This window comes from Bombina bombina, chromosome 6 (assembly GCF_027579735.1).
Source record: "Bombina bombina isolate aBomBom1 chromosome 6, aBomBom1.pri, whole genome shotgun sequence".
NCBI lineage: Eukaryota > Metazoa > Chordata > Amphibia > Anura > Bombinatoridae > Bombina > Bombina bombina.
The window spans coordinates 324,317,256-324,344,157 of NC_069504.1; the positions used below are offsets into that span (position 1 = coordinate 324,317,256).

The window sequence follows — 26,902 nt, forward strand, 5'->3', positions numbered from 1 at the left end:
CGGATTTTATACAGCCTGTCAAATTGGGGATGCTCCCTAGGGGGGCACAGGCTGTTGTCGCTGAAGTGCATGAAATGAAGAATCATTTCATATCTCTGCCTCGACATACTCTGGGAGAAAATGGGGGTAGAGCAGATGGGGCTACTGCTCCAGTAGGAGCGAACGGAGGGTTTCTTTATGATGCCCATCAGCATAGTCAATGCCCAGAATTTTTTAAATTCTGGCACATTGATGGGGGCCCATTGCTGCTTTGCCAAATATGTTTCAGGCTTTGCAGCACGGTACTGATGGGCATATAAATTAGTTTGGGCGACAATGTTCCCCAATACATCATCACCCAGAAACACCTCCAGAAACTGTTGGGGGCTAAAACCTGCCACATCTATATTTATGCCAGCATTTGCTGTGAAGGGTGGGATATCTGGCCTCTGGAGATGAGGCGTTACCCACTCTTCAGCGGCAATGGCAGCAACACGCCTCCTTCTAGCAGGGGGGCTGGCAGGGGGGCTAGCAGGGGGGCTGGCAGGGGGGCTAGCAGCCACAGATACATCACTATCAGTTGAGACTGCATCTAATGATGTATCTGAGCATATGGCAGGGTCAAAATTGGGGTCTGAGTCAGACATAGAGGCATCTGACTCTGACGCAAGGATGGCATACGCCTCCTCAGCACTATATCTTTTCTGTGACATTTTTGTATCTGTCACAGAAAACCAAAATTAATTAATTAACTAAATGGCCTTTGGTTTTTTTTTAAAAAAAGTACAGCTATGCTAATGCCAGTGATTTATAGCGATCACTGGCAAGCTAGGGGTTAAATACTCTTTAAATTAAATTAAATTAGCTAAATGGCTCTGAAAGGAGCCTTTGGGTTTTTAAAAAATTACAACAACAAAAATTAACCCCTAAAAAAATGCACAGACAGCAAAAAAGTACAGCTATGCTAATGCCAGTGATTTATAGCGATCAATGGCAAGCTAGGGGTTAAATACTCTTTAAATTAAATTAAATTAACTAAATGGCCTTTGGGTTTTTTTAAAAAAAAGTACAGCTATGCTAATGCCAGTGATTTATAGCGATCACTGGCAAGCTAGGGGTTAAATACTCTTTAAATTAAATTAAATTAGCTAAATGGCTCTGAAAGGAGCCTTTGGGTTTTTAAAAAATTACAACAACAAAAATTAACCCCTAAAAAAATGCACAGACAGCAAAAAAGTACAGCTATGCTAATGCCAGTGATTTATAGCGATCACTGGCAAGCTAGGGGTTAAATACTCTTTAAATTAAATTAAATTAGCTAAATGGCTCTGAAAGGAGCCTTTGGGTTTTTAAAAAATTACAACAACAAAAATTAACCCCTAAAAAAATGCACAGACAGCAAAAAAGTACAGCTATGCTAATGCCAGTGATTTATAGCGATCACTGGCAAGCTAGGGGTTAAATACTATTTAAATTAAATTAAATTAGCTAAATGGCTCTGAAAGGAGCGTTTAGGTTTTTAAAAAAATACAACAACAAAAAATAACCCCTAAAAAATGCACAGACAGCAAAAAAGTACAGCTATGCTAATGCCAGTGATGTATAGCGATCACTGGCAAGCTAGGGGTTAAATAGTCTTTAAATTAAATTAAATTAGCTAAATGGCTCTGAAAGGAGCCTTTGGGTTTTTAAAAAAAAAATACAACAACAAAAATTAACCCCTAAAAAAATGCACAGACAGCAAAAAAAAGTGCAGCTGTGCTACTGCCAGTGATTTATAGTGATCACTGGCAAGCTAGGGGTTAATTGCTCTGAAAAGAGCCTTTGGATTTTAAATTTTTTAACAAATAAAAGAAATAAATCTCTCTCTGCTGAAATACAGGTCTCTCTCTCTCTCCAACAAAATAGCAAGTGAGGAGAGGGAGGGAGATCCACACTGATCAGAGTCAATATTTACAAATATTGACCTGATCAGACAAATGGGAGATTTTATTATTATTTTTTTTTTTTTTCTAAGAAGGCTCAGATTGGGTGACCCTAGCTTGCCGCTATGGTGAGACAGGCTAGGGACACCCCCAGAGGCCCCATGATGCACCGGGCATCGCCATTTTGGAAGCCTCATGGGGGAGGGGGGGGGGGCTATATGTGGGGGCTTTTTATTTTATTACCGTTTTTTTTTTTTTTAATTTTTATTTAATTTATTTACTAACTAAGTGCCTCGACCCACCGAGGCACTTAGCACACTAGCAGAGCATCGGAAGCGTGTCCGATCGCTTCCGATGCTCTGCTGCACTGCCGGGCTCCACGTGGAGCAAAACCGGAAGTGATCACTCAAGGGGGAGTGATCGCTCCGGTCCCGGCACTCCGTAACAGCACTGCAGGGATGCCCAGACATCGAGGCATCCCTGCAGTACTGTAATAGTGCCTGGAAGCGATCTTGATCGCTTCCAGCACTCACTTTAGCCGAGGACGTGCAGGGTACGTCGTCAGGCGTTAACTGCCTTTTTTTTTCAGACGTACCCTGCACGTCCTCGGTCACTAAGGGGTTAATATTCGGCTAGATTACAAGTTTTGCGTTATGAGCTATGTGGTGCTACAGTGCAGTTTTTTCTCACCGCTCACTTACCTGCAGCGCTGGTATTATGGGTTTTTACAAACCGCACTCCAATACCAGCGCTGCTTAAGTCAGCAATGAGCTGGTTGTACGTGCTCGTGCACGATTTCCCCCTAGACATCAATGGGGAGAGCCGGCTGAGAAAAAGTCTAACACCTGCCAAAAAGCAGCGTAAATCTCAGTAATGCAGCCCCATTAAACCCTAACATGAACCCCGAGTCTAAACACCCCTAATCTTACACTTATTAACCCTTAATCTGTGACCCCCAACATTTCCGCCACCTGATCCAATCAGCCAATAGGATTGAGCTCACATTCTATTGGCTGATTGGAACAGCCAATAGAATGCCAGCTCAATCCTATTGGCTGATTGCATCAGCCAATAGGATTTTTTCAACCTTAATTCCGATTGGCTGATAGAATTATAGAAGATGCCGTCTGGATGAAGACATCTGCCCCTCTGGAGGACCACTTCTGCCCGTCTGGAGGACCATGTCTGCCGGCTTGCTTTAGGACATCTTGCCGCTTGGATGAAGACTTCTCCCGGTAAGTGAATCTTTGGGGATTAGTGTTAGGATTTTTTTAAGGGTGTATTGGGTGGGTTTATTTTTAGGTTAGGGCTTTGGGCCTGCAATAGAGCTAAATACCCTTTTAAGGGCAATGCCCATCCAAATGCCCTTTTCAGGAGCTTAGTTTTTTTTAGTTAGGCTTTTATTTGGGGGGTTGTTGTGTGGGTGGTGTGTTTTACTGTTGGGGGGGTTTGTATTTTTTTTTTGCAGGTACAAGAGCTGATTTTTTTGGGCAATGCCCCGCAAAAGGCCCTTTTAAGTGCTATTGATAGTTTAGTTTAGGCTAGGGTTTTTTTACAGGTCAATTTGTATTTATTTTAGCTAGGTAGTTATTAAATAGTTAATAACTATTTAATAACTATTCTACATAGTTAAAATAAATACAAACTTGCCTGTAGGCTAGGGGGTTTTTTATTTGGGGGGGGGGGCTTTTTTATTTTGATAGGGCTATTAGATTAGGTGTAATTAGTTCTTTTTAATTAGTTTAAAGATCTGTAATTTGTTTTTTATTTTCTGTAATTTAGTGTTTGTTTGTTTTTTTTAATTTAGCTAATTGTATTTAATTTATTTAATTGTATTTAATGTAGGTAATTTATTTAATTGTAGGATTAAGTTAGGTGTTACTGTAATTTAGGTTAGGTTTTATTTTACAGGTCAATTTGTAATTATTTTGGCTAGGTAGTTATGAAATAGTTAATAACTATTTAGTAACTATTCTACCTAGTTAAAATAAATACAAAGTTGCCTATAAAATAAAAATAAACCCTAAGCTAGCTACAATGTAACTATTAGTTATATTGTAGCTAGCTTAGGGTTTATTTTATAGGTATTTAGTTTTAAATAGGAATAATTTAGTCAATTATAGTAATTTTATTTAGATTTATTTAAATTATATTTAAGTTAGGGGGTGTTAGGGTTAGACTTAGATTTAGGGGTTAATACATTTAATATAGTGTCAGCGACGTTGGGGGCAGCAGATTAGGGGTTAATAAGTATAATGTAGGTGGTGGCATTGTCCAGAGCGGCAGATTATGGGTTAATAAGGCTAGGGTTTTTTTTTATTTTGGGGGCTATTAGATTAGGTGTAATTAGTGTAAATATCTGTAATTTCTTTGTTATTTTCTGTAAGTTAGTGGTTTTTTTATTTGTGATTTAGCTAATTTAATTTAATTTATTTAATTGTATTTAATATAGGTAATTTATTTAATTGTAGGGTTAGGTTAGGTGTTACTATAACTTAGGGTTAGGTTTTATTTTACAGGTAAATTTGATTTATTTTAGCTAGGTAGTTAGTAAATAGTTAATAACTATTTAGTAACTATTCTACCTAGTTAAAATAAATACAAACCTGCCTGTAAAATAAAAATAAACCCTAAGCTAGCTACAATGGAACTATTAGTTATATTGTAGCTATCTTAGGGTTTATTTTATAGGTATTTAGTGTTAAATAGGAATAATTTAGTTAATTATAGTAATTTTATTTAGATTTATTTAAATTATATTTAAGTTAGGGGGTGTTAGGGTTAGACTTAGATTTAGGGGTTAATACATTTAATATAGTGGTGGCAACGTTGGGGGCGGCAGATTAGGGGTTAATAAATGTAGGTAGGTGGCGGCGATGTTGGGGGCAGCAGATTAGGGGTTAATAAATATAATGTAGGTTGCGGCGATGTCCGGAGCGTAAGATTAGGGGTTAATAAGTATAATGTAGGTGGCGGCGATGATAGGGGCGTCAGATTAGGGGTTAATAATATTTAACTAGTGTTTGCGAGGCGGGAGTTTAGGGGTTAATATGTTTATTCTAGTGTTTATTCTAGTGGCGACGATGTCCGAAGCAGCAGATTAGGGGTTAAAATTTTTATTATAGTGTTTGCGATGGAGGGCCTCGGTTTAGGGGTTAATAGGTAGTTTATGGGTGTTAGTGTACTTTTTAGCACTTTAGTTAAGAGTTTTATGCTACAGCGTTGTAGTGTAAAACTCATAACTACTGACTTTAGAATGCGTTTTTTGCATTTTTTTTTTGCACTTTTTGGCCTCCCAGGACAGCCTCGTAATACCGGAGCTATGTAAGTCCCATAGAAAAAAGGGTTTACGAAGTTTATGTAAGTCGGTTTGCGGTAAGGCCATAAAAGTATGCGGTGCCCCTAAACCTGCAAGACTCGTAATAGCAGCGGTAGTGAAAAAGCAGCGTTAGGACCTGTTAACGCTGCTTTTTCAGCTTACCGCAAAACTCGTAATCTAGCCGATTGTATTGATTATCTCTTCTCCCTCCTACTGGGAATATTTTTTACTTTTTGATTACCTATAATCCTCTGCATATTGCCCCCTTATTTCAGTTCTTTTGATAGACTTGCATTTTAGCCAATCAGTGCTGACTCATAAATAATTCCACGGGAGTTAACACCACTCATGCCACCATGAACTAGCACTGTTTAGCTGCTGTCAAAATGCATCGACATAAGGGCTTAGAAGTTTGCATATGAGCCTTACTAGGTTTAGCTTTCAAAAAAGAATACCAAGAGAATAAAGCAAAGTTGATTAAAAAAGTAAATTGGAAAGTTGTTTAAAATTGCATGCCCTATCTGAATCATGAAAGTTTAATTTTGATTAGACTGTCCCTTTAAGTATATAAACTTTCAGCATAGTTAGGTATATAACAGGCAACAGCAAGCCATTTCAAATTGTGAAACAAAGTAAAAGGAACTATGTGTAAAAAAATAATACACTCCAGCAGGTAAAATGGATCTTTGGAAACAAATTGAAGTGGAGGAAAATTTAGGGTAAACTGTTCCTTTAACAGCAGATGTGCACCTTCTCTTTAAAATATTTTTGCAGTATTTAACAAAACATGCTCTATGAATATGCACCACACAGTGAAATACGTCAAACATTGACTTCATTTATATTCCCTCTGTTTTAAAATATTATTGCAGTAATGGAGCACTGTCTTTGAACTGTAATATGGCTAATGGGTGGATTGGTCCACAGCTATATTACACATCTCAATGGTAGGCTGGGTAACCTTGATTTGTGCTGGCGTTGTGTGGCCCTGGAATTTCTGTTTATGATTCAGTAACGGTGCAGGCGTTACATAGTCTGTTTTGGTAATTATTTGCTAAATTACTAGATATTTTTGTAGATCTGTAATACATAGCGACAGATATGGGTTTATTAAACTAGGGACTAAAACAATGTTTCAACAGAATAAGGTAAACATTCATTGAAGCAGTAAAGAGGCACTTCTGCTTTGCACATAAATAGCAGAGATATTACTGAAAGCTTTACCTAGTCTAATGGTATATCTCTCAAGCGGTCATTGGCCTTATGAATTGTCAGAAGCGATTGTTCTCTTGTCAGATATTTTTGTTCAAGGCTCTTGTTCATTTACAAAACCTAAAACCCATAGGATTCTTACAAGGAAGTAAGTATCCTATGATTGGTTTAGAAGGCTAAAAAAATAATGTCTGCAATACATTTTTTTTTACAAAGGAATCACAGAGAGTTAGGCAGTAACGTCTAAAAAGATACCACTTTATAAAGATATATAAAACATTTTTTCCAGCCTTCCAAACTCTTAAGCTTTGTATAACAGAATACAAAGTGACAGTTCTTAACAGTTTTCACTATATAAAAAATTTGCTTACAATATAAATGGAGACTGTTAGAAATATGAAAAATGCAAAAAAAGCAAAGAGGAAATGCAAAATGTGGGATAATGAAAGGGAATATTTTATAAATCATAGAAAAGCAGCTGAGAATTTCCTCTAAGCTATTGCTCACTGAAACTCATGTTCCTAGATTCATTAAAATAAGAAATATGTCCGTAGTCTCCCCAATGCCTGTGTTTTTCTAAGGAGCATATTCACTGATCAGTAGTGACATATGCTTTAAAGGAATAGTTTAGTCAAAATTAAACTTTCATGATTCACATAGAGCAGGCAATTTTAAGCAACTTTTTAATTTACTCCTATTATCATTTTTTTAGTTATCTTGGTATCTTTATTTGAAAAAGCAGGAATGCAAGTATAGGAGTCTGCCCATTTTTGGCTCAGTACCTGGGAAGCACTTTCTGACTGGTGTCTAAATGTAGCCATCAATCAGCAAGCGCTACCCAGGTTCTGAACCAAAAATGAACTGGCTCCTAAGCTTACATTCAAATAAAGATACAAACAGAACAAAGAAAAATTGATAATAGGAGTAAATTAGAAAGTTGCTTAAAATTGAATGCTGTATCTGAATTATAAAAGTTTAATTTTGACTAGCCTATCCCTTTAATTACTAGGCTGAGTTAAAAAAAATAGCTTGTCTAATAAAACTAGGATAATTGATAGTGATATTAAAAGGTCTTGATAATAATAACTATGTAATAATAGAGGTGTTTTTTTGCAAAATATTTACTTCTGTTTTATGATTTCAGAAATAAAATAGCACAAAACATTTACCTCAGTTTCTATACTTCATTTTGATAAAACAGTTTTACCACAACTATACAGAGTTTATCTGATGTTACACAGATTCCCTGGCTACTCAATACATTCCTAAACTCTTCTATGGCTTTTATATAATTATGAAGAAGACATGTGAGATAAAAAAAAGTGGCGGAGCCTGAGGCACTTTCACATTCTAGGGAATGCTTTTAAATGTTGAGGGGCCTGAATGACAAGACAATAATGGACTTGTGACAGTCCTGATGGGAGGCAGGGCATAGATGGGTCCTTGAAATTGTGAACATGCTGTACTATGAGGGGTCAAAGATCTTCTTTTTTCATTAATGGACTACTCAATGCAGTGAAATTGCATAACTAGCAAGTGCATAATAAAAAGAAAATGATTTAACTCCTACCCTGAATTTCAAATATGTAGTAGATTTTTTTCCCACAAATTTATTTTTTCTCCCATTTTCTGGCCCCTTGTATCATGTGACATACATCAGCCAATCACAGACTAGTACACATATACCCTGTGAACCTGTGCACATGCTCAGTAGGATCTTGTTCCCCAGATAGTGCGTATATAAAAAGACTGAGTAAAATTTGATAATGGAAGTAAATAGGAAAGTGTCTTAAAACTACATGCTCTAGCTGAATCATAAACATTTATTTTGACTTGAGTGTCCCTTTAAAGTAAAATAATTTAGTTGCAGCAGAACGGAAGTTTGCACAATGTTACTTCAAATAGAAACTGAACACAGAGTGAACTTAAAGATATATTAAACTCATGGCATATATAGCAATTCAGCATAGCATTGGAAAAAAAAAGTTTTAAAAATAATTTAGCACTGCCATTTTGTTGGCACAAGTTAGAATGTTTTAAAATTCAAGAATCGTTCACTCTAGAAAAACCTGGTGGACTCCATGTTCGTTGTATATACTGCTGTGGCTGTTAAGGTAAGATGTAAAAAAGCTTGTGCTCTCAGATAAACAATCACTGTGTAGAATGATGCAGGACCAGATCAATTTCACCATACTTAAAGTGATAGTACATCCTAGCATTTGTGAAACGCTAGGATTTACCACTGGAACAAATAAAGGGGACTTTCAGTCATGAAATATAAAATACCTCATGCTGAAAGTTCCTTTAATTTGTCTAAAGCATTCGCCATGCTAAACACCTCAGGAAGCCCACGGCAGAATGCTATTTTGCTGTGAGGGGATTTTAGCCAATAGCGTACTAGCTGGAAACGTCAACTCACAGCAAAATAGCGCTCTGCCGTGGGCTGCCTTAAGAGCTCAGTACGGCGAAGCTTTAGACAAATAAACTAACTTTCAGCATAAAGTATTTTATACTTCATGACTGAAAGTCCCCTTTATTTGTTTCACTGGTAAATCCTTGCATTTAAAAAATGCTAGAATATAATATCACTTTAAGGGGACGATTTTACAAAGTCTGGCAGACATAATACACTGTAGCGTATCATGTCCACCAGATATCGCTGAATGCCGACAGCATACGCTGTTGGCATTTAACATTGCAAAAGCAGTTCTAGTGAACTGGGGGCGCCCTGCAGATTTGTGGCCGCTAGCAGGATGCGTCAATCAACCCGATCGTATAGGATCGGGCGGATTGATTTCCTTAGCCTCAGAGGCAGCGGACCAGTTAAGGAGCAGCAGTCTTAAGACCGCTGCTTTATAACTGCTGTTTCCAGTGAGCCTGAAGGCTCACGCAGAAACAGTGGCATCAGAGGCCATTCAGCCCTTGATAAATCGGCCCCTGTGTATGATAAAAGACTCTATAGAGGGAGAGAAACAAGCATACTTTTTGAAGCATTTCACAACAAAACTAGGCAAAATAAATAATGAATGTGTATTGCAATGTTGTTTTATTTTCCTTAAATTGGCAGTAAAGTCAAAAACTAAATTTATGCTTACCTAATAAATGTATTTCTTTCTTGACACGGTGAGCCAACGGATCATCGTAATTACTGTTGGGAATATCACTCCTGACCAGCAAGAGGAGACAAAGAGCACCACAGCAAAGCTGTTAAATACCGCTCCCTTACCCACAACCCCCAGTCATTCGACCAAAGGGAAAAGAGAAAGGAAGTAGTATAAGGTGCAGAGGTGTCTGAGGTTTATGGAAAAACAAACTGTCTGAAAAATACAAGGCGTGCCGTGGACTCAATGTGTCAAGAAATAAATACATTTATCAGGTAAGCATAAATTTTGTTTTCTTTCTAATGACACGATGAGTCAAAGGATCATCATAATTACTGTTGGGAACCAATACCCAAGCCAGAGGACAAGGACAGAAAACCTAAACAGAAGGCACCACTGCTTGAAGAACCTTTCTCCAAAAAGAAGCCTCAAACGAAGCAAAAGTATCAAATTTGTAAAATTTTGAAAAAGTGTGCAAAGATGACCAAGTGGCAGCCTTGCAAATCGGTTCTACAGAAGCACCATTTTTGAAGCCCAAGAAGAAGAAACAGCCCTCGTGGAATGAACCATGATTTTCTCAGGAGGCTGCTGTCCAGCAGTCTCATACGCCAAGCGAATAACACTCCTCAATCAAAAAGAAAGAGAACTAGCCGTAGCCTTCTGACCCTTGCGCTTCCCAGAAAAAACAACAAATAAAGAAGAAGACTGGCGAAAATCCTTAGTCGCCTGCAAATAAAACTTTAACACATGCACCACATCCAGGTTGTGCAACAAATACTCCTTATGAGAAAAAGGATTATGACACAAGGAAGGAACAACAATGTCTTGATTAATATTCTTATCTGAAACCACCTTGGGAAGGAAACCTAAGGCAGTAAGCAGTATTACCTTATCAGAATGAAAAATAAGGAAAGGAGATTCACACTGCAATGCTGAAAGCTTCGAAACTCTTCGAGCCTAAGAAATAGCAACCAAAAACAAAACTTTCCAGGATAACATCTTAATATCCAAAGAATGCATAGGCTCAAACAGAGCCTGTTGAAGAACTCTAAGAACCAAATTAAGACTCCAAGGAGGAGTAGCAAACTTAAACATAGGCTGGATTCTAACCAGGGCCTGGCAAAAAGACTGAACATCTGGCACATTCACCAGACGCTTGTGTAACAAAATAGATAAAGCAGAAATTTGACCCTTCAAGTTACTAGCAGATAAACCCTTTTCCAGACCCTCCTGGAGAAAAGGCAAAATTCTAGGAATCCTAACTCTACTCCAAGAGAAGCCATGTCTTATGGTAAATCTTTCTAGTCACAGGCTTACGCGCCTGAATCATAGTCTCAGTGACCGACTTAGAAAAACCACACTTAGATAATCTCAAGCATTCAATCTCCAAGCAGTCAGCTTCAGAGAAACGAGATTTGGATGAAGGAAGGGCCCCTGAAGAAGAAGGTCCTTCCTTAACGGAAGACTCCAAGGTGGAAATGACGACATCTCCACCAGATCCGCATACCAGATCCTGCAAGGCAATGCTGGAGCAATGAGAGTCACTGATGCCCTCTCCTGCCTGATTCAAGCAATGACCCGTGGAAGGAGAGTGAACGGAGGAAAAACATACGCTAGACTGAAATCCCAAGGAACTGCCAGAGCATCTATCAGTACAGCCTGAGGGTTCCTTAACCTCGACCCATACCTCGGAAGCTTGGCATTCTAGCGAGATGCCATGAGATCCAGCTCCGGCTGTCCTCACTTGAGGATCAAGATGGAAAAAACCTCCGGATGAAGTTCCCACTCCCCCGGATGAAAAGTCTGTCTGCTCAGAAAATCTGCTTCCCACTTGTCCACCCCTGGAATGTGGATCGCAGACAGACAACAACTGTGGGTCTCTGCCCACTGAATAATCCTGGCAACCTCTGTCATGGCCAAGGAACTCTGAGTTCCTCCCTGATGATTGATGTATGCCACTGACTTTATATTGTTCGACTGAAACCTGATAAACTGGGCTGAAGTTAACTGAGGCCAAGTCAAAAGAGCATTGAAGATTGCCCTCAGCTCTAGGATATTTATGGGAAGAAACTATTACTCCAGAGTCCATAGACCCTGAACCCTTAAAGAGCCCCAGACAGCTCCCCATCCTAGCAGACTGGCATCCATGGTCACAATCACCCAGGTAGGTCTACACACCTCAGAGGTGCCTACCTGACCTCCTGGATACCGGAGGAAAAATTACCACTCCTGTCAGCAAAACCGATCCGGACTCAACCCCCTCTCAAACAAGTGACCACTCACACAGACCGCAACCTCAGAGAATAGCCTCACCCTTCCGATACCAGGAAGTAACAGAGGAAAAATGTGCAAAACAAATCCGCGCCAAACAATCCCCGCCCATCGTGGGCGTACCTACACAACCTCCCGGCCGGCATGACACTCACTTGTCTGAGAAACAGCAGCCGGGAGTATGCAGCAAACAAAACAAAAAAACGGAACCACCAAATCTGAACCTAATAAATGTAATAAAAAATCCTTTCACAGTGCCCCACTAACTGCCATATAAAAAACCTGCACACAAGCAGGAATAATGTCCGCAAATAAACTATACAAGTGCAAAACTTTCTGTTCACATCCAGAAAATAAAAACAGAACTTACCTTCATGACAATCTGCCCGGCGGGCAGCTCACAAGGTTTGAAAGGCATTATCCCTCACATGGACCTGTGCAAAAAAAGAAAGACTGAGTAAACCTACTCAGGCTTTCAAAGAAGGGCAGCAACAAACTTTTGAGAGGCACAGTGAGGATTATACCCCACAAATTCCCAAATGCTTAAAAGCCACCAATACTCTACTGAAGAGACTGATATGGACTACAGCTAGACCCCAGAAAAAGATCAAAGCAAACTTACTCTGCTTTAAAAATAGCAAACTCTTGATTGAAGAATCAGACACCTAACTTTACCACCTCCTTGCAACTGATACAAGCAAAGAGAATGACTGGGGGTTGTGGGTAATGGAGTGGTATTTAACAGCATTGCTGTGGTGCTCTTTGCCTCCTCCTGCTGGTCAGGAGTGATATTCCCAACAGTAATTATGATGATCCGTGGACTAACCGTGTAATTAGAAAGAAATTAAATGTTTATGATTCAGACTGAGCACTCTTTCACAAAGAATACCTAGAGAGCTAAGCAAAATTGATAAAATAAGTGATTTGGAAAGTTGCTCTTAATATCATACCCTCTCCAATGACTCGATTATGGGTAGAATAAATATTTAATGCTTCTTTTCACTTACAGGAAAAAGAGGGGTATATATAAGAGAGGGAGTTGCCATATTTCAAGATCTCAGCTCATAATGAAAACCCTGGAGTCAGAAGAAAATCTCTTGTCTACAACTTAAGTTTTGGGAGCGTAGCCTACTCTAATGAGCCTCTATGTATGCCCACGCAGTCATATTCTGTGTGCTAAATTTCCTAATGTTTGCAGATGCATTGTTGTTCCCTCAGCTGTAAAGCACTTTCAACAACTCTTAAAAATACCTGATAAAATATTTCAGAAAATCCCAAAATAGAACTCATTTATAGCTGTACTTTTGTAAACTACTTTAGAAGTAATTTGTCAGTGACCTATTTTTATACAATTGCATTTCAGTTTGTTGTCCATCTCCCTATCACACAATAATGTGTTATTAACAACATAATCTGATGTTTTTTTGAAAACACATAATGGTATGGTTTTTAATCATTGGTAACATTAAAAGCTAGGCTTTATTCAAAATCCAGAGAGCGCTCTTCGCATAGGAGGTAAATCAATCTATCATCTATCTATCTATTTATCTATCTATCTGGTACCATCTAAAGAATGATGATGAAGAAAAACATTAATTTTATTATTGAATATTATTTTTATTAAAAATGTACATATATAACATTTGTATAAATTGAGAAAACATAATTTATGTAAGAATTTACCTGATAAATTAATTTCTTTCATGTTGGCAAGAGTCCATGAGCTAGTGACGTATGGGATATACATTCCTACCAGTAGGGGCAAAGTTTCCCAAACCTCAAAATGCCTATAAATACACCCCCCACCACACCCACAATTCAGTTTAACGAATAGCCAAGAAGTGGGGTGATAAGAAGGAGCGAAAGCATCAACAAGGAATTGGAATAATTGTGCTTTATACAAAAAAATCATAACCACCACAAAAAGGGTGGGCTTCATGGACTCTTGCCAATATGAAATGAATTTATAAGGTAAATTCTTACATAAATGATGTTTTCTTTCATGTAATTGGCAAGAGTCCATAAGCTAGTGACGTATGGGATAGCAAATACCCAAGATGTGGAACTCCACACAAGAGTCACTAGAGAGGGAGTGATAAAAATAAAGACAGCCAATTCCGCTGAAAAAAGAATCCACAACCCAAATCAAAAGTTTTAATCTTTATAATGAAAAAAACAGAAATTATAAGCAGAAGAATCAAACTGAAACAGCTGCCTGAAGTACTTTTCTACCAAAAACTGCTTCTGAAGAAGAGAAAACATCAAAATGTTAGAATTTAGAAAAAGTATGCAAAGAAGACCAAGTTGCTGCTTTGCAAATCTGATCAACAGAAGCTTCATTCTTAAAAGCCCAGGAAGTAGAAACTTACCTAGTAGAATGAGCCATAATCCTCTGAGGCGGGGATTTACCTGACTCCAAATAAGCATGATGAATCAAAAGCTTTAACCAAGACGCCAAAGAAATGGCAGAAGCCTTCTGACATTTCCTAGAACCAGAAAAGATAACAAATAGACTAGAAGTTTTTCTGAAATCTTTAGTAGCTTCAACATAATATTTCAAAGCTCTTACCACATCCAAAGAATGTAAAGATCTTTGCAAAGAATTCTTAGGAATAGGACACAACGAAGGGACAACAATTTCTCTACTAATGTTGTTGGAATTCACAACTTTAGGTAAAAATTTAAATGAAGTCCGCAAAACCTCCTTATCCTGATGAAAAATCAGAAAAGGAGACTCACAAGAAAGAGCAGATAATTCAGAAACTCTTCTAGCAGAAGAGATGGCCAAAAGGAACAATACTTTCCAAGAGAGTAATTTAATGTCCAAACAATGCATAGGCTCAAATGGAGGAGCCTGTAAAGCCCTCAAAACCAAATTAAGACTCCAAGGAGGAGAAATTGACTTAATGACAGGCTTGATACGAACCAAAGCCTGCACAAAACAATGAATATCAGGAAGATTAGCAATTTTTCTGTGAAACAGAACAGAAAGGGCAGAGATTTGTCCTTTCAAAGAACTTGCAGACAAATCCTTATCCAAACCATCCTGAAGAAACTGTAAAATTTTAGGAATTTTAAAAGAATGCCAAGAGAATTTATGAGAAGAACACCATAAAATGTAAGTCTTCCAAACTCGGTAATAAATCTTTCTAGACACAGATTTGCGAGCCTGCAACATAGTATTAATTACTGAGTCAGAGAAACCTCTATGACTAAGCACTAGGCGTTCAATCTCCATACCTTCAAATTTAATTATTTGAGATCCTGATAGAAAAATGGACCTTGAGATAGAAGGTCTGGCCTTAACGGAAGTGGCCAAGGTTGGCAACTGGACATCCGAACAATATCCGCATACCAAAACCTGTGTGGCCATGCTGGAGCCACCAGCAGTACAAATGAACGCTCCATTATGGTTTTGGAAATCACTCTTGGAAGAAGAACTAGAGGCGGAAAGACATAAGCAGGTTGATAATTCCAAGGAAGTGACAACGCATCCACTGCTTCCGCCTGATGATCCCTGGATCTGGACAGATACCTGGGAAGTTTCCTGTTTAGATGAGAAGCCATCAGATATATTTCTGGAAGCCCCCACATCTGAACAATCTGAAGTGAAGAGACCATTCTCCTGGATGTAAAGTCTGGCGACTGAGATAATCCGCTTCCCAATTGTCTATACCTGGGATATGGACCGCAGAGATTAGACAGAAGCTGGATTCTGCCCATGCAAGTATCCAAGATACTTCTTTCATAGCTTGAGGACTGTGAGTCCCACCTTGATGATTGACATATGCCACGGTTGTGACATTGTCTGTCTGAAAACAAATAAACGGTTCTCTCTTCAGGAGAGGCCAAAACTGAAGAGCTCTGAAAATCGCACAGAGTTCCAAAATATTGATTGGTAATCTCGCCTCTTGAGATTTCCAAACCCCCTGCTCTGTCAGAGATCCCCAGACAGCTCCCCAACCTGAAAGACTTGCATCTGTTGTAATCACAGTCCAGGTTGGATGAACAAAAGAGGCCCCCTGAACTAAACGATGGTGATCTAACCACCAAGTCAGAGATAGTCGAACATTGGGATTTAAGGATATTAATTGTGATATCTTTGTATAATCCCTGCACCATTGTCTCAGCATACAAAGCTGAAGAGGTCTCATGTGAAAACGAGCAAAGGGGATCGCGTCCGATGCTGCAGTCATGAGACCTAAAACCTCCATGCACATAGCTACTGAAGGGAATGACTGAGACTGAAGGTTCCGACAAGCTGAAACCAATTTCAGACGTCTTTTGTCTGTTAGAGACAAAGTCATGGATACTGAATCTATTTGGAATCCTAAAAAGGTTACCCTTGTCTGAGGAATCAAGGAAATTTTTGGTAAATTGATCCTCCAACCATGTCTTTGAAGAAACAACACTAGTTGATTTGTGTGAGATTCTGCAGAATGTAAAGACTGAGCAAGTACCAAGATATCGTCCAAATAAGGAAACACCGCAATACCCCGCTCTATGATTACAGAGAGTAGGGCACCGAGAACCTTTGAAAAGATCCTTGGAGCTGTTGCTAGGCCAAAAGGAAGAGCAACAAATTGGTAATGCTTGTCTAGAAAAGAGAATCTCAGGAACTGATAGTGATCTGGATGAATCGGAATATGAAGCTATGCATCCTGTAAGTCTATTGTGGACATATAATGCCCTTGCTGAACAAAAGGCAGAATAGTCCTTATAGTCACCATTTTGAATGTTGGTATTCTTACATAACGATTCAAAATTTTTAGATCCAGAACTGGTCTGAAAGAATTCTCTTTCTTTGGAACAATTTACAGATTTGAATAAAACCCCAGACCCCGTTCCGGAAAGGGAACTGGCACAATTACCCCGGATAACTCCAAGTCTGAAACACACTTCAGGAAAGCCTGCACCTTTACCGGGTTCACTGGAATGCGTGAGAGAAAGAAACTTCTCACAGGCGGTCTTACCTTGAAACCTATTCTGTACCCTTGAGAAACAATGTTCTGGATCCAATGATTTTGGATTGAATTGATCCACACATCTTTGAAAAATCTTAGTCTGCCCCCTACCAGCTGCGCTGGAATGAGGGCCACACCTTCATGCGGACTTGGGGGCTGATTTTGATTTTCTTAAAGGCTTGGATTTATTCCAGACTGGAGAAGGCTTCCAATTGGAAACCGTTCCTTTAGGGGAAGGGTCAGGTTTCTGTTCCTTATTCTGACGAAAGGAACGAAAACGGTTAGCAGCCCTAAATTTACCCTTAGATTTTTTATCCTGAGGCAAGAAGGCTCCCTTCCCCCCAGTGACAGTTGAAATAATAGAATCCAACTGAGAACCAAATAATTTATTACCTTGGAAAGAAAGAGATAGCAACGTTGACTTAGAAGTCATATCCGCATTCCAAGATTTAAGCCATAAAGCTCTTCTAGCTAAAATAGCTAAAGACATATACCTGACATCAATTCTAATGATATAAAAAATTTCATCATAAATGAAATTATTAGCATGTTGAATTAGCTTAACAATGCTATACACATTAGGATCTGGTACTTGTTGCGCTAAAGTTTTCAACCAAAAAGTTGAAGCCGCAGCAACATCGGCCAAAGAAATAGCAGGCCTAAGAAGATGACCTGAACATAAATAAGCCTTCCTTAGATAAGATTCACGCTTCCTATCTAAAGAATCTTTAAAAGAAGTACTATCTGCCATAGGAATAGTAGTACGCTTTGCAAGAGTAGAGATAGCCCCATCAACTTTGGGGATCTTTTACCAAAACTCCAATCTATCAGTCGGCAAAGGGTACAGTTTTTTAAACCTTAAAGAAGAAGTAAATGAAGTACCCAGACTATTCCATTCCCTAGAAATTACATCTGAAATAGCATCAGGAACTTGAAAAACCTCTGGAATAACTACATGAGGTTTAAAAACCGAATTTAAACGTTTACTGGTTTTTCTATCAAGAGGACTAGTCTCCTCCATATCTAATGCAATCAACACCTCTTTTAATAAAGAACGAATATACTCCATATTAAAAAAAATATGAAGTTTTGTCAGTGTCAATATCTGAGGCAGAATCTTCTGAACCAGATAGATCCTCATCAGAGATAGATAAATCAGAATGCTGTCGGTCATTTAAAAATTAATCGAATTTATGAGAAGTTTTAAAAGACCTTTTACGTTTATTAGAAGGTGGTATATAACAGACAGGGCCTTCTGAATAGAATTAGAAACAAATTCTCTCACATTAACAGGAATATCCTGAACATTAGATGTTGAAGGAACAACAACAGGTAATGGATTACTACTAATGGAAATATTGTCTGCTTTTGAAAGTTTATCATGACAACTAACACAAACTACAGCCGGAGGAACAGTTACCACAAGTTTACAACAAATGCACTTAGCTTTGGTAGAACCGACATCAGGTAGCAGTATTCCAGTAGTAGATTCTCAAACAGGGTCAGCTTGAGACATCTTGCAATATGTAATAGAAAAAACAACATATAAAGCAAAATTATCAATTTCCATATATGACAGTTTCAGGAATGGGAAAAAATGCAAACAGAATAAGCCTCTGGAAACCAGAAGCAAAAAGAAATAATGACTTAAGTAATGTCAAAAATCTGGGGCCAAGTATGATGCCCAACTGACAAAATATTTTTTGGCGCCAAAAACGTCTGCAACAACACGAGCGTCATAGATGACACAACTACGTGAAAGCTCTCGGCGCCAACTAAGACCCCAGAAATGACGTCATTACGTCAACAAACGTAATTCTTGCGCCAAAAAAGTCTCACGCCAAAAATGACACAATAAATTATAGCATTTTGCAGTCTCGCGAGCCTAACAGCCCGCAATTTAGAAAAGAAAGTCAATTTGAAAAATTTTCAGGTAAGAAATTTTTTTTAATATGCATTTCCCAAAATGAAACTGACAGTCTGTAAGAAGGAAATATACTGATTAACCTGAATCATGGCAAATATAAGAATAAAACATATATTTAGAACTTTACATATAAAGTGCCAAACCATAGCTGAGAGTGTCATAAGTAAAAGAAAACATACTTACCAAAAGACACTCATCTACATAAAGTAGACAGCCAAAAAAGTACTGAAACGAGAATCAGTAGAGGTAATGTTATAAAAGAGTATATCGTCGATCTGAAAAGGGAGGTAGGAGATGAATCTCTCGACCGATAACAGAGAACCTATGAAAAAGATCCCCGTTAGGATGACCATTGCATTCAATAAGTGATACTCCCTTCACATCCCTCTGTCATTCACTGCATTCTGAGAGGAACCGGGCTTCAGCATGCTGAGAAGCGCATATCAACGTAGAAATCTAGCACAAACTTACTTCACCACCTCCATAGGAGGCAACGTTTGTAAAACTGAATTGTAGGTGTGGTGGGGGGTGTATTTATAGGTATTTTGAGGTTTGGAAAACTTTGCCCCTCCTGGTAGGAATGTATATCCCATACGTCACTAGCTCATGGACTCTTGCCAATTACATGAAAGAAATATATGTAAATAACCATAACAGGTGTTACATAAATATTTTAAATCCATTTTTTTATTTTATTTACATCTATGCAAGAATGTTTTTTACCAAAACATAACTGAATTGGGCATCATGTAAAAAGCAATGAATGGACAAGGTTCCCAACCTATTATTGCATAAAGTTTGCCTTGCACAATGCTGCCCAATACTCTCGCGGGAGCAGGGCCTGTCAATCACATCTAATGAATGTGATTGGGGTGATTTATCTCACCCACCTCAGAAGTGGTAAAGAGGTTAAGTGGTGGTCATATGACCCCTGCTTCTTGTAACATTGCTATAAGCAGACACACATGAGCAAGACTGCACTGCAAAGGCTCAAAGCAGTGTTCACTGCTAAGTACATTTAGGCCAAATACTTTATCTTGGCCATGATATCAGACAATATTGGGCTTAGGACATTGCAAAGCCAGATGATAATTATTTACAATTAGTATTAAAGGAACATAACATTGCAAAAACAAAATGCTCTTATGCATTAGATCATTTTATTATTGCACTATTGCTTGCATATAATTTTGTGGTTAGCCCATGCAATGAGGTTAAACACATAGTCAAAGTCAGCTATAGATCAGCAATGTACTACTGGGACCTAGCTGAACACATCTTGTGAAACAGTGACAACAAGCGTAAAGTAGGTACCAGTCACCAGAAATGCATTGCTGCTCCTGATATGCTAGATATGCTTTTGAACAAAGGTATATATAAAAAAAAGTAAATTTGATAATAGAAGCAAACTAAAAATATATATTAAAATTGCATGTTCTATCTGAATCACTATACTTTAGTTTTCAATTTCATGTCCCTTTAATCATCTGATCACAATTGTTCTGACCCCCCCCCAAAAAAAAACCTTAATATGAGACAATAAAATCCACTTTATGCCAATGAAAATAATTACAATCCAGCACCTTGTTTACCAAACTACTGCACTTAGTAATTGAATTAAATAAAAGTAAAAATGGTTGTATGCATAGCAAACAAAATAATACAATTATATACAATATTTGAAGTACTATTCTTATCTGTGTACAAATAAATGCAGTTATCGATTTTCTGAAAAACAAACAAACATATAAATATTAAAAAAACAAAAAAAACAAGGAGGTTAATTTTATAACTGTAAATAAATAGAAACACCTTTGCATTGCAAGGATATGCAGATATTAAATAGTACCTTTAAGGACTCCAAAAACTTCATCTCTCCAAGCATCTTTTTGGAAGCTGGCCAGAAATCCTCCACAGTTTTTCCATTTGGTTCTACTTTTTTTTCCGGTTTAATTCCCTAAGAATAGATGCAGTGTTATGGAAATGAGCTAAGATCTGCTGTTAATCAATGTTTTGAAAATGAATAAACCTTTATTATGAGCAACAAAGGCTGCATTTTAATGAAGAAAACAATTTGACCTCCGAAAACAAGACATAAATTAAAAATATAAATGTACTTTAAAAGCATATTAATTATGTGTTTGCTGATGAACTTGATACATTAAGGATTATAAATATATATAAATTAAATCATTGTACCGACTACAAAAACAAATATTCAGAATAATATATCTGCAAAACAATGTCATTTGGTTAATTGCTTTCTTTATGCAATAATAATTCATGTGTAACGGACAAAGAAAGCTGACATAAATACTTAAAGGGACAGTAAAGTCATAATAAGACTGATGATTTAGACAGAGCATACAATTTTAAACAACTTTCCAATTTACTTCTATTTTTTATCATTTGCTTCCTTCTCTTGTTATTCATTGCTGAAAGGTTTATCTAGGAAAGCTCAGGAGCAGCATAGAACTTAGGTTCTAGCTGTCTATTGGTGGCTGCATATATATACTGATTGTCAATGGCTGACCCAGGTGTTCAGTTAGAAACCAGTAGTGCATTGCTGCTTCTTCAACAAATGATACCAAGAGAATGAAGCACATTTGATAAAAGAAGTAAACTGGAAAGATGTGTAAAATTCAATGTACTACCTAAATCATGAAAGAAAAATGTTGAGTTTCATGTCTCTTTAATGTTACTTATTGTGGAAGACTATCTCTGACGTGACAATAGTTTAGAAATGGGGTTACTTAAAGGGACATTAACATTTTGTTGTCATTAAAATATTGCATATTACAATGTATCGGCTAGATTACGAGTTGTGCGTTAAGGTAAAAAAGCAGCGTTAACAGGTCCTAACGCTGCTTTTTATGCTATTATGAGTCTTGCAGGTACAGGTGTACCACACACTTGTTTGGCCTTACCGGAAACCGACTTACGTAAACTTTGTAAACCCTTTTTCTATGGGACTTCCATAGCGCCGGTATTACGAGTCTGTCCTGGGAGCCCAAAAAGTCAGTGGTACAGCCTCTACCAACAAGATCCGTAACGCATTCTAAAGTCAGTAGTTATGAATTTTACACTACAACGCTGTAGCATAAAACTCATAACTAAAGTGCTAAAAAGTACACTAACACCCATAAACTACCTATTAACCCCTAAACCGAGGCCCTCCCGCATCGCAAACACTAAAATAAAAATTTTAACCCCTAATCTGCCGCTCCGGACATCGCCACCACTATAATAAACATATTAACCCCTAAACCGCCGCACTCCCGCCTCGCAAACACCAGTTAAATAATATTAACCCCTAATCTTCCGCCCCTAACATTGCCGCCACCTACATTATACTTATTAACCCCTAATCTGCCGCTCCGGACATCGCCACCACCTACATTATATTTATTAACCCCTAATCGGCTGCCCCCAATGTCGCCGCAACCTACCTACACTTATTAACCCCTAATCTGCCGCCCCAATGTTGCCGCAACCTACCAACACTTATTGACCCCTAATCTGCCGCCCCCAACATCGCAGCCACTATTCTAAATGTATTAACCCCTAAACTTAAGTCTAACCCTAACACCCCCTAACTTAAATATAATTAAAATAACTATCATTTACTAAATTATTCCTATTTAAAACTAAATACTTACCTATAAAATAAACCCTAAGGTAGCTACAATATAACTAATAGTTACATTGTAGCTATCTTAGGGTTAATTTTTATTTTACAGGCAAGTTTGAATTTATTTTAACTAGGTAGAATAGTTATTAAATAGTTATTAACTATTTAATAACTACCTAGCTAAAATAAATACAAATTTACCTGTAAAATAAAACCTAACCTAAGTTACACTAACACCTAACACTACACTACAATTAAATCATCCCCCTAAATCTGGAGGACCACTTGTGCCCGTCTGGAGGACCACTTCTGCCGGCTTCGTTGAGGACATCTTGCCGCTTGGATGAAGACTTCTCCCGGTAAGTGAATCTTCGGGGGTTAGTGTTAGGATTTTTTTAAGGGTGTATTGGGTGGGTTTATTTTTTAGGTTAGGGCTTTGGACCTGCAATAGAGCTAAATGCCCTTTTAAGGGCAATGTCCATCCTTTTTCAGGGCAATGGGGAGCTTAGTTTTTTTTAGTTCGGCTTTTATTTGGGGGGTTGGTTGTGTGGGTGGTGGGTTTTACTGTTATGGGGGTTGTTTGTATTTATTTTTAAAGGTAAAAGAGCTGATTTCTTTGGGGCAATGCCTTGCAAAAAGCCCTTTTAAGGGCTATTGATAGTTTAGTTTAGGCTAGGGTTTTTTTTAATTTTATTTGGGGGGGGGCTTTTTATTTTGATAGGGCTATTAGATTAGGTGTAATTAGTTTAAATATCTTGTAATTTGTTTTTTATTTTCTGTAATTTAGTGATTTTTTTGTGATTTAGCTAATTTAATTTAATTTATTTAATTGTATTTAATGTAGGGAATTTATTTAATTATAGTGTAGTGTTAGGTGTTATTGTAACTTAGGTTAGGTTTTATTTTACAGGTCAATTTGTATTTATTTTAGCTAGGTAGTTATTAAATAGTTAATAACTATTTAATAACTATTCTACCTAGTTAAAATAAATACAAACTTGCCTGTAAAATAAAAATAAACCCTAAGCTAGCTACAATGTAACTATTAGTTACATTGTAGCTAGCTTAGGGTTTATTTTATAGGTAAGTATTTAGTTTTAAATAGGAATAATGTAGTTAAGGATAGTCATTTTATTTAGATTTATTTAAATTATATTTAAATTAGGGGGTGTTAGGGTTAGACTTAGATTTAGGGGTTAATACATTTAATATAGTGGCGGCGACGTTGGGGGCAGCAGATTAGGGGTCAATAAATGTAGGTAGGTTGCGGCGACATTGGGGGCGTAAGATTAGGGCTTAATAAATATAATGTAGGTGTCGGCGATGTTGGGGCAGCAGATTAGGGGTTAATAAGTATAATGTAGGTGGCGGCGGTGTCCGGAGCAGCAGATTAGGGGTTAATAAGTATAATGCAGGTGTCGGCGATGTCGGGGCGGCAGATTAGGGGTTAATAAGTGTAAGATTAGGGGTGTTTAGACTCGGGGTTCATGTTAGGGTGTTAGGTGTAAACATAAAATGTGTTTCCCCATAGGAATCAATGGGGCTGCGTTACTGAGCTTTGCGCAGCTTTTTAGCAGGTGTTAGACTTTTTCTCAGCCGGCTCTCCCCATTGATGCCTATGGGGAAATCATGCACGAGCATGTACGACCAGCTCACCGCTGACTTAGGCAGCGCTGGTATTGAAGTGCGGTATGGAGCTCAATTTTGCTCTACGCTCACTTCTTGCCTTTTAACGCAGGGTTTGTAAAAACCTGTAATACCATCGCTGCATGTAAGTGAGCGGTGAGAAAAAACTGCTCGTTAGCACCGCACAGCTCATAATGAAAAACTCGTAATCTGGCCGTATGTTTTTTTAATTGCTTGCAAAAAATATTTTTTTATTTACCTGTTTGTCAACGCATATTCATACCCACTAATAACAGGACAACAACAGGCGTGGCTCATTCAAGCAACTGATGCCTATTTAATTTTTTTCATTAGTTTAAAAAGTTTTTAACTTAAAGGGACAGTCCACTTGAAAATGTTTGTTGTTTAAAAAGATAGATAATACCTTTATTACCCATTTCCAGTTTTGCATAACCAACACTGCGATATACACTTATTATCGCTGTGATTACTTTGTATCTAAGACTCTGCAGACTGCCCCCTTATCTCAGTTCTTTTGACAGACATGCATTGTAGCCAAGCAGTGCTGATTCCTAAATAACACCATTGGAGCAAGCACAATGTTATCTATATGACACACGTGAAATAGCACTGTCTAATGGTGAAAAACTGTCAAAATGCACTGAGATAAGTGGCAGTTTTCAACGGTTAAGAAATCAGTTTGAGACTACCTAGGTTTAGCTTTAAAAAAAGAGAATTTATGCTTACCTGATAAATTACTTTTTCCAACGGTGTGTCCGGTCCACGGCGTCATCCATAACTTGTGGGAATATTCTCCTCCCCAACAGGAAATGGCAAAGAGCACAGCAAAAGCTGTCCATATAGTCCCTCCTAGGCTCCGCCCACCCCAGTCATTCGACCGACGGACAGGAGAAAAAACAGGAGAAACCATAAGGTGCCGTGGTGACTGTAGTTAAAGAAAGAAATTCATCAAACCTGATTAAAAAACCAGGGCGGGCCGTGGACCGGACACACCGTTGGAGAAAGTAATTTATCAGGTAAGCATAAATTCTGTTTTCTTCAACATTGGTGTGTCCAGTCCACGGCATCATCCATAACTTGTGTGAACCAATACCAAAGCTTTAGGACACGGATGAAGGGAGGGAGCCAATCAGGTTACCTAAACAGAAGGCACCACGGCTTGCAAAACCTTTCTCCCAAAAATAGCCTCCGAAGAAGCAAAAGTATCAAATTTGTAGAATTTGGCAAAAGTGTGCAGGGAAGACCAAGTCGCTGCCTTACATATCTGATCAACAGAAGCCTCGTTCTTGAAGGCCCATGTGGAATCCACAGCCCTAGTAGAGTGAGCTGTGATGCGTTCAGGAGGCTGCCGTCCGGCAGTCTCGTAAGCCAATCGGATGATGCTTTTCAGCCAAAAGGAAAGAGAGGTAGCAGTAGCTTTTTGACCTCTCCTCTTGCCAGAATAAACGACAAACAGAGAAGACGTTTCTCTGAAATCCTTTGTTGCTTCTAAATAGAACTTTAAAGCACGAACTACATCTAAATTGTGTAACAAACGTTCCTTCTTTGAAACTGGATTCAGACACAAAGAAGGCACAACTATTTCCTGGTTAATATTCTTGTTGGAAACAACCTTTGGAAGGAAACCAGGTTTAGTACGCAAAACAACCTTATCTGAATGGAACACCAGATAGGGCGGATTACACTGCAAAGCAGATAACTCAGAAACTCTTCTAGCAGAAGAAATAGCAACCAAAAACAGAACTTTCCAAGATAACATCTTGATATCTATGGAATGTAGAGGTTCAAACGGAACCCCTTGAAGAACTTTAAGAACTAAATTCAGACTCCAGGGAGGAGTCAAAGGTCTGTAAACAGGCTTGATCCTGACCAAAGCCTGAACAAAAGCTTGAACATCAGGCACAGCTGCCAGTCGTTTGTGTAACAAGACAGATAAAGCAGAAATCTGTCCCTTTAGAGAACTCGCTGATAATCCCTTATCCAAACCTTCTTGGAGAAAGGAAAGGATCCTAGGAATTTTGATCTTAGTCCATGAGAATCCCTTGGATTCACACCAACAGATATATCTTTTCCATATTTTATGGTAAATTTTTCTAGTTACAGGTTTTCTGGCTTGTACCAGAGTATCTATTACAGAATCCGAAAACCCACGCTTAGATAAAATCAAGCGTTCAATTTCCAAGCCGTCAGCTGGAGGGAAACTAGATTTGGATGTTCGAATGGACCTTGTACTAGAAGATCCTGTCTCAAAGGTAGCTTCCATGGTGGAGCCGATGACATATTCACCAGGTCTGCATACCAAGTCCTGCATGGCCACGCAGGAGCTATCAAGATCACCGAGACCTTCTCCTGCTTGATCCTGGCTACCAGCCTGGGAATGAGAGGAAACGGTGGAAACACATAAGCTAGGTTGAAGGTCCAAGGCGCTACTAATGCATCCACTAGAGTCGCCTTGGGATCCCTGGATCTGGACCCGTAGCAAGGAACCTTGAAGTTCTGACAAGACGCCATCAGATCCATGTCTGGAATGCCCCATAATTGAGTCAACTGGGCAAATATCTCCGGGTGGAGTTCCCACTCCCCCGGATGGAATGTCTGACGACTCAGATAATCCGCCTCCCAGTTTTCCACTCCTGGGATGTGGATCGTAGATAGGTGGCAGGAGTGATCCTCCGCCCATTTTATGATTTTGGTCACTTCTCTCATCACCAGAGAACTCCTTGTTCCCCCCTGATGGTTGATGTAAGCAACTGTCGTCATGTTGTCTGATTGGAATCTTATGAATCTGGCCTTTGCTAGTTGAGGCCAAGCCCTGAGAGTATTGAATATCGCTCTCAGTTCCAGAATGTTTATCGGGAGAAGAGACTCTTCCCGAGACCATAGCCCCTGAGCTTTCAGGGAGTCCCAGACCGCGCCCCAGACCACT

The 26,902-nt window shown here is 38.5% G+C and overlaps 1 protein-coding gene across 1 annotated transcript in view; it reads right to left on the reverse strand.

The window, feature by feature from the left end:
* The window catches only part of LOC128664413 (dynein axonemal heavy chain 3-like), a 2,586,207-nt gene that overhangs the window by 619,851 nt on the left and 1,939,454 nt on the right, over positions 1-26,902 (reverse strand). Inside the window, exon 58 of the mRNA XM_053719244.1 lies at positions 20,548-20,655. Coding sequence (XP_053575219.1) covers positions 20,548-20,655 — 108 coding nt within the window. The remainder of the gene's footprint in view (positions 1-20,547; positions 20,656-26,902) is intronic.